At 33.5% G+C, this 9,173-nt stretch overlaps 1 protein-coding gene across 2 annotated transcripts; it reads right to left on the bottom strand.

Annotated features, from left to right (window-relative positions):
* Nucleotides 1–2,484: 2,484 nt before the first annotated feature.
* Nucleotides 2,485–9,085, bottom strand: LOC127107366 (ribonuclease 1). 2 transcript variants are annotated; one of them, XM_051044650.1, is made up of 8 exons: nt 8,853–9,085; nt 8,587–8,654; nt 8,184–8,256; nt 4,483–4,560; nt 4,201–4,399; nt 3,987–4,119; nt 3,676–3,781; nt 2,485–3,088 (listed from the first exon to the last, which is right to left on the bottom strand). In XM_051044650.1, exons 4-8 carry the CDS (start codon nt 4,546–4,548, stop codon nt 3,050–3,052), a joined length of 543 nt encoding a protein of 180 aa, XP_050900607.1. In that variant the 5' UTR covers nt 4,549–4,560; nt 8,184–8,256; nt 8,587–8,654; nt 8,853–9,085; the 3' UTR covers nt 2,485–3,049. The 2 variants fall into 2 exon arrangements, with proteins under 2 accessions (XP_050900607.1, XP_050900606.1); XM_051044649.1 differs by lacking the exon at nt 8,184–8,256.
* Between the last annotated feature and the right edge of the window lie 88 nt (nt 9,086–9,173).

The following is a 9,173-nucleotide window of genomic DNA, read 5'->3' as shown; positions in this document are numbered from 1 at the left end:
GGACCAATATTGAACTGGACAAGGATGACACGGTCTATACCTTGTGTTCAATATAGACATAAAAGCAAACGGGTAATTATACACATAATTATTATCACAGGAGGTTTTGTAAGATCACATGACCTTTTCGTGTCTTGGGTAGCAGTGATGTGTTGCTAGATACTGCTCACTGTTTATTATGTTAAATACGTGATTTAATATAATTGCCAACGCCGCGAAAACCTATAGGGTCACACACAAAGGACAGATTGATGAGAGATAGAGTAATTAAGGAATACCGTAATGTATGGTGCCCTTAAGTAGAATACAAAATATGGTAAGGTACCAAATACTTAAGTGATTTTGGCATGTTATGAGATATGGGCAAAATACACTTAAGTGGGCTTTTTAGCTTGAAGCCCACACAAGTGGTTCTGTAAATAGAACCCTTGGGTAGAAGCATTGTAACAATGGGAATACAACACAGCTGAAGAGTTGGAATTTCGTATCTCTCTTTCTCTCACTCAAAGCCTTCATTCGTACCAGCTAGCACTGAGATTGAAGGAATCCGTTCGTGTGGACTGAGTAGAGACGTTGTCATCGTTCAACGTTCGTGATCGCCACAAGAGGTAACGATTCTATCACTGATCATGCCCATTCATAAGGATCACTAAATGGAGAAATTTTTAAATTCCACTGCACCTTGGATGGCAATTCTCCTACAATTTTAACCACTCACACTTGCACCCAACATTTCAGTCCACCCCACCCCACACTCCCCCGTACTTGATTGATGTGGAAGATCATACAAAACTGCAACCACAGAGCATACTAAGAACAATTATCTATGGATCGAACCAAAAGCTCTGATATCAGTTGTTGGGAAAAAACAAACAAAGCATAGAGAAAAAACCACGACCATTGTCAATAAACAATAACAGAATAACAATATGTGAAAATTATTACAACATATAATATACCCCTTAATTAACGCATGCCCCTAGTACACCCATACCCTCTAAAAGAAATATTTAGCTACATCTCACAACATTCTAATACAAGAGTATAAGAGAACATAGAAAGTCAAATACAAGCTTAAGGTGTTTTGGTGCATCTTGAAATGAGAACTTGAATCCTATATATAACATTGGACTCCCTCTTCCTTCACAAAACTAAGTGATGTGTAACTTTAAAGAACTTGTATCCTATATATTACCTTGGACTCTCTCTTCATTCACACAACTAAGTGATGTGGGACTTCTTCAACATACATATTTCAACCAACTCCAACAATCTCCACCTTGATTGAAAATAATACATCAACTTTCATTGTCTTCACCGACAATCATACTCCACCATAAGAAGTATAATCACTTGAAGCTAAATCACTCCAAGAATTTTCACAATGTCTTAACCGACACTACTAGAGAAACATTTATTAGCGTCGACCGTTTGAAGACGCTAAAGGTGAAAAAATGGATACTACTATGTGTTTCGCGTCAGTGTCAGGCCTTGGATAAAAGTTGTGAAGCTACTGGGTAGCGTTAGCTAGAGATATGTTGAGGCTAACCAATGTATGGTAAACCGAGGCTAAGAGGACACTAAATGCACCAACACTATATTATTTCAAAAACATGAAAAGTCAACAATTATGCTTAGCGTTGCCCTAGCCGGCTCTAAAGTCAACAAACAATAGTCAACATTTTCTAATAGCGTCAGCTAGCCGACATTAAAGTCAACTTACAAAACTAAAAAACACTATAGCATCGGCTTCTCCGACCCTAAATTCAACATAGAAAATTCATCAATAATATTTAGCATTGCATAGACCAACTCTATATTCAACAAAGAAAGTCAATAAATATGTTTAGATTCGGCTCGCCGACTCTATAATCTACATGTTAAAGTGATTCTCCTTCAACATGTATATTTTCAACCAACTCCAATAATCTCCACCTTGATTGAAAATAATACATCAACTTTCATTGTCTTCACCGACAATCATACTCCACCATAAAAAGTATAATCACTTGAAGCTACACCACTTCAAGAATTTTCACAATGTCTTAACCGACACTACTAGAAAAATAATTATTAGCGTCGGCTGTTTGAAGACGCTAAAGGTGAAAAAACGGATACTACCATGTGTTTAGCGTCGGTTTAGCGCCGGTGTCATGCCTTGGATAAAAGTTGTGAAGTCACTGGGTAGCTTCAGCTAGAGATATGTTAAGGCTAACCAATGTCGGCTAAACCGAGGCTAAGAGGACATTAAATGCACCAACGCTACATTATTTCAAAAACATGAAAAGTTAACAATTATTCTTAGCGTTGCGCTAGCCGACTCTAAAATCGACAAACAAAAGTCAACATTTTCTAATAGCGCCAGCTAGCCGACATTAAAGTCAACTTACAAAAGTAAAAAAAAAACTATAGCATCGACTTCTCTGACCCTAAAGTCAACATAGAAAATTCATCAATAATATTTAGCGTTGCATAGACCGACTCTAAAGTCAAAAAAGAAATTCAATAAATATGTTTAGAATCGGCTCGCCGACTCTATAATCTACACAAAAAGTCAACATTTTCTAGTAGCGTTGGTTTGGCCGACTCTATAGTCAACCAAGGAAAGTTAATGGAACTAAATAGTGTCATCCAATCGACTCTACAGTCAAGCGAGGAAAGTCAATGAAACCTTTTAGCATCTGCCAAGCCGACTATAAAGTCGAAGTCAATCACGAAAAGTCAATAACAACGTGACTTCAACTTCAATGTAAATTAACCTTCAAATTCCTTCACATTAACACAAACTTGTTGGGGACTTAGTTTTGAATGGGAGATCCATTTTTCAAATATATAGTGCTCAAAACCGCAGTAGTAAATACTTTCGCATGAAGCCAAACTCAACTGCAGATTCTCCCAAAGCTCCAAAATGCCTTAGGTTGGGGTACTCACGCTTCTGACAAATCATTTTCATATACACAATTTTGTAAAAACAAGTTACATCAATATTAATGGCTCTGCATAATCTTGTGATAATGAAAAGAAGACTTAGTTTTGATGTTGTTTTCTGCTACGATACTTGAATCAAGTAAGCATAAGCTTCTCCATCCTGCAAAAAGAAAGCATTAAAGATAAAATAGAATAGTGGCAGCTTAGAACCATGTTGTATTTGTTTACACTTTACATTTATCAAACATGTGCTATGAAGAAAATGTGCCACAATGATTTAGTATTCAACTATGGTATATGATAATAGAGTTAATTTATTCCTAGAAAACTACTAAACACTGTAAAGGACAACAAAACAAAAGGAGGTTCACAGTTTCGTCACGGACCAAGTAGATTAGAACAAAAGGGGTTCATAAGGAGTACTACAAGATTATGTCATTAAATTTTATACACGTATACGTACCTCTTTAATTTGTTTCTATAGTTTACGCTGCCCTATATTATTATATATTTACAATTTTACATGATACCTTAACTACTTAATTTTATCATTTCTTACAATTTATATTAGAGTAAGTAAACATACAATAAGAATTAACATTTCCTCCACTTCACTAGTACATAAGCATTTACACGATTAACACACTTATTAAGTTGCAATCACAAAATAAATTAGATTCAAAAATTAGCTAATTACCTAACAATGTACATATCAAACCAAATAAAAAAACATTATAAGGATAATACCTTAGTTCCCTGAGTACGAGAAACAAGGGTTTTGCCAACATTCTTCACTTGGAAAACTGAAGGAGCTTTGATATCATACCAATCCTTTTTGGCAAAGGGACCAGCTCTGCAAATTCAGAGAAAGCAAAAGGATCAGAACCACATAATTGAACGTCAACACAAAATGCAAAACAAAAAATGCAAAGGAAAGATATATTATTATCATCGTAAGAAGTGATATCTAAAAAATTGAGAACTCAATCTCAAATCCACATTTTCCATGGAGGAAAACAGGACATTGAATGAAGTTAGATCCGGAAGTATCCACACACAAATAAACTTGGTATAGTTGTCTGTTATCAGATGAATCCACATTGCATTCAATGAATGGAGTAAACCCAACTCCCTTTTCTATAGCTTCTTTGATACTGCTCAAGTTGTATGAATTTCCAGCAGCTTGTATCCCTGACACAAAATCAATGTTTATAAGTAACTTGAGATATCATCTCACAAAATCAATATTTTGTCCTTAAGTCATATATTTACCTTCACTAGTAAGAGCATCAATGAGATTGGCTTTTTGTTTCAAGTTGACCGTTATTTCAAAATAATCATGTTGTTTAAGGCTTGATTCAGAACAAGTTCCATGTTTCTCCCATTCATGAGTCCAAAATTGTATTTCAACACCACTTGGACATCCAAGTGTGGGCAAGTTCTTTTGTAAGCTACTTGTGAGATCAGATATCTGTAATAATCATATATACAAACACAAGTTAGTAGAATGAAAACATGATATAAAAATGCAATTGGTGAAGAATGAAAAAGTACCAATTGCTTTGATGACGCTTCAAATTCTGCCAACAAAATAACTAGAGAGTCGGCTCCATTATACATGCCTTCCTTTACCTAGCATTCACAATCATAAGAAAAATGCCTCAGTAGCTCTGAACTAGATAAAAACTAAATAGGAACACAATTTAGAAAAGTAAAATAAAACTACAAATTTAATAGAAAAAATAAAAATAATTAATAACATCTATAAATAAAATAAAAATAAAAATTATAACAATAAAAAAATCAAACTCAAATAGAAAATAAGATAGAATGCTAACTATTTACAATAACCTACTAAAAAATAGAACTAAAACAAAAATTAAAGATAAAATAACACAAAAATAGTAACAAAGAAAATTCAAACCTAAACCTAAAAAAAATAAAAATTAGCACAAAATTTTCCTTGTTTAAATTGCAATTTTTGGCAACCACGCCAAAAACTTGATGACAGGGATTGCTAATTTAGAATAAGGTATGTTGTGCGATATAAATAAAAATAGTAACCAAGTATTTTTTTTCAGGTTGTTTAGTCGAAAACACAAGAGATAATTTTTAATAACAATGATGATAAAGGAAGTTAGATCTTATTATCAGAATCCCCTATTTCTACTTGATTGATGAAACGCGCTTTAACAGACATGCAATGAATACATAATCACACGACGAACTAACTCTACCACTACACCTAAACCCTTGTTGTGCAGCTCACTAGTCTAGGCGTCAATTCCCTGACCCCTCAAGTCAATTGTATCGTCAGACTAGGTAACTGAGTGAATTAGTCCCTAAGTCAAAATTCTTAATTATCTAATCCCTTGTCAATTAGCAAATCAAATATTTACTACTTATCAAAATCAAATTAAATGTCATAAAAACAATAGGCGATGGGAATAATCTATAACTGAATAATAATAGAGAGTCAAGACAAATAGGTTCATAATCAAATACAAATAGGTTCATAATCAAATAATACCTAACCTAAGAGATATCTAGTTACTCGTGTTGAAATTAATCAATACTATAAGTGTAGAATTAAAGATAATGAAGAATCACCAAAAAAAAATTCCAATGGCCTTCACACACTCCAAAATCGCCCAAATCCATCACTTTCTCTCTAAGAAATTGAATCCCATTTTTGTTCTCCATGTTTTACTTTAGAACTCCCAAAAAGCGTGTCAGGAAAGCGTCCTAACATCAAACATCATCGCGCTGAGGAGCAACATGGGCATGGACACGTTAATTCTAGTGGCTTCGGTGTGTTTTTGTTCTTTTTTCATCAATTTTCACACTAAGTCCTTTTCTTCACCCTTTGTCACTTTTCCATGCTTTTTCCACACTTTCGCTTCTAACTTGCTCATTTTACGTTCAATTTGTCCAATTTTTTTTTGCTAAATGTTATGGAATGACATCATGTCATCAAATAGTTGTTGGAGAGTCCGGGAGAGTCGGGAGCACCAATGAGACTAATGCTTCAGGGCCACAAGAGAGGGAGATGCCACATATCAATCCAAAAACTTAAGGTGTTAGGTAAATCAATCATCTCCCTTTTAGATACAAAATTCTACCATTCATAGAAAATATGAGATTTTAACCACTCACACTTGCACCCAACATTTCATTCCACCCCACCCCACACTCCCCCGTACTTGATTGGTATGGAAGATCATATAAAACTGCAACCACAGAGCATACTAAGAACAATTATCTATGGATCGAACCAAAAGCTCGGATATCAGTTGTTGGGAAAAAACAAACAAAGCATAGAGAAAAAACCACGACCATTGTCAATAAACAATAACAGAATAACAATATGTGAAAATTGTTAGAACATATAATATACCCCTTAATTAACGCATGCCCTCAGTACACCCACACCCTCCAAAAGAAATATTTAACTACATCTCACAACACTCTAATACAAGAGTATAAGAGAACATAGAAAGTCAAATACAAGCTTAAAGTGTTTTTGATTGATGCATCTTGAAATGAGAACTTGAATGCTATATATAACATTGGACTCCCTCTTCCTTCACAAAACTAAGTGATGTGTGACTTTAAAGAACTTGTATCCTATATATAACCTTGGACTCTCTCTTCATTCACACAACTAAGTGATGTGGGACTTCTTCAACATATATATTTTCAACCAACTCCAACAATTTCCACCTTGATTTAAAATAATACATCAACTTTCATTGTCTTCACCCACAATCATACTCCCCCATAAGAAGTATAATCACTTGAAGCTAAACCACTCCAAGAATTTTCACAATGTCTTAACCGACACTACTAGAGAAATATTTATTAGCGTCGACCGTTTGAAGACGCTAAAGGTGAAAAAATGGACACTACTATGTGTTTAGCGTCAGTGTCAGGCCTTGGATAAAAGTTGTGAAGCTACTGGGTAGCATCAGCTAGAGATATGTTGAGGCTAACCAGTGTTGGCTAAACCGAGGCTAATAGGACACTAAATGCACCAACACTATATTATTTCAAAAACATGAAAAGTCAACAATTATGCTTAGTGTTGCCCTAGCCGACTCTAAAGTCAACAAACAATAGTCAACATTTTCTAATAGCGTCAACTAGCCGACATTAAAGTCAACCCTAAAGTCAACATAGAAAGAGCAAGTGGTTCATATTAGTAGACTTTGATAGTTTGTATAGACCTGTCCTAAATTTAAGGATGAAATTAATTTTGCAAATTAATATATGTTGAATACTCTTATTTAGATTTGTTCAATAGGTTCTTGTTTTATTTTGGATTCATGCTATATATGGTGAAAATACAACTTTAACATGGCCCAAATGGACGACTGATGCCTCTCTGTCAAGCTTTACAGTTATGTACTTGTTGACAACTTAACAAGGCATTTCGTCCGCAAATTCTCACTTTTAATTACAATCTTTATAGAAGTCATGTATTGGTTTGAAAAATGGATCTTGTTATTTTAATTTTCTAGAGTAGAGGTTGGATTGTATATAGAAGTAATGCCTCTCTCATTTCAGTTATCTTTGTATTTCCACAACAGTCTATGCTCTGTCTGTGTATTTCAATTATAGTATTGATAATATATGGTAGGCTATACATTTTATGGAGACTATTGATAAAGTTATCCATAGTTTCATCAATGTTCTAAAGAAGTTTCACCAAACAAAGAAAATACTGCAAATAAACAAAAGCATAACTTAATCAACAGAAGAAAAAAAAGAATCGGTATAAAAATTAAAAAGCTATGAAATCATCGCACTGTGATCTATTTGCAGCTAACTAAATATAAATCTAACAACTATCAAAATCATACAATTGCAGATATGCTAGAAGAAATATAATGATTGGTTGTATCAAAACTTGAGTGTAACAACACAAATTTAGCCATTTGAAAATATAAGGTAATACAATATAAAGAACACAAATTATAGTTAACAAATTTTTCTTTTCTCGGAGGGCATTCAAACTTAAAGACACGAGTTCTGTTATGCATTGTTATTCTGATCTATCATATTATTTTTCAGCAACAACATTAACAAATCAATATAAACAAAAAATCTTTGTATCAATTACTAACGGTTCAGTTCGATTCCAAATTAACATACATTTCACCAAATCATTGATTCGGTTCAGTCAAATTTTAAATGAATTGTAAGGATTCAACAGTAGTAAAGTATAGTTAGAGTCAAGACTAGGGATGACTAACCTTGATAAATAGTTGTCTTTGCAAAAGCCCGAATGATATATTTCTTCACTAGTCTTTATTCTTTAATATATATCTTACATAACAAGAATTAAGACACGTACATAATATTACAACAAGAAAAAAAACTGAAAGCAAACTGAAATATGTGAGAAAACAACGGTCTGCGCTATGACCACCACCGAAAATGAAAACACGAAAACAAATAATTTCAACTAATTAAAAACCAAATTTGTGACAACAAAGAAAGCCCTTCAAAATAACCATTTTTATAAACCCTAAACCATAAAGAACCCAACAAGAACACTTCATCCCATTGAATTGAAGAGTTAACCATAACAATTTTTCTTGAAATTTAAGAATTATACAACCAATCACATGACAAAAACAAAAACAAAAAACTTACCATTTTTTATTTCCGCTTATCAAAACCATTGTAGTTATTAATAAAACACTTCAAACCTTACTTTGTAGCTGCAACATAAAGATTGAAAACCAATTTCAATTTCATGTTACTCAAGAAAATACTAAAAAAAAACATCATAAACAAAAGCTGCTTCCTGCATCCACTAAGTCGGGAGTTCTTGAAAAATCAAAATTTATCACTATCTCATACACATGAACCAGAACTCCATGGAAATGAAAATGAATTCTTCGACACAGAGGCATTACCTTTGATGAATCAAAAACCCTTGAACTCCATGGAAAGAGCTTGAAACGAAAATGACTTCTTCAATTGATTCACGAATTAGGGATTTCAGTTCAACTTGATTCACGGTTTAGAGAAAAAGTGATTTACGATTTGATTTAGGGAAAAAGGAGAGAGATTATGGAGAAAGAGATTAGGGCTATACGATTATTGTGAAATAAAAGGTAGGGAAAAGAAAAGAGTGAAATGAGGGGAAATAAATATTAACAAAACTATTTTTAAATGTAAATACTTATTCACCATATATTTCAATAACATTGTTGTGTTGTAGTGGTCAGTGCAAT

Source organism: Lathyrus oleraceus, chromosome 7, assembly GCF_024323335.1.
Source record: "Lathyrus oleraceus cultivar Zhongwan6 chromosome 7, CAAS_Psat_ZW6_1.0, whole genome shotgun sequence".
Classification (NCBI taxonomy): domain Eukaryota; kingdom Viridiplantae; phylum Streptophyta; class Magnoliopsida; order Fabales; family Fabaceae; genus Lathyrus; species Lathyrus oleraceus.
The sequence above is the reverse complement of the archived record's forward strand: the minus strand, read 5'-3'. Positions and strand labels throughout refer to the sequence as shown.

Bases quoted from the DNA above. Each gene is read 5' to 3' on its own strand.
- LOC127107366 (XM_051044649.1), bottom strand. The intron at 4,120-4,200 runs GTAAATATATGA...ATTTTGTGTCAG, and splicing joins TGATGCTCTTACTAGTGAAG to GGATACAAGCTGCTGGAAAT. The intron at 3,089-3,675 runs GTATTATCCTTA...TTCTTTTTGCAG, and splicing joins CTCGTACTCAGGGAACTAAG to GATGGAGAAGCTTATGCTTA.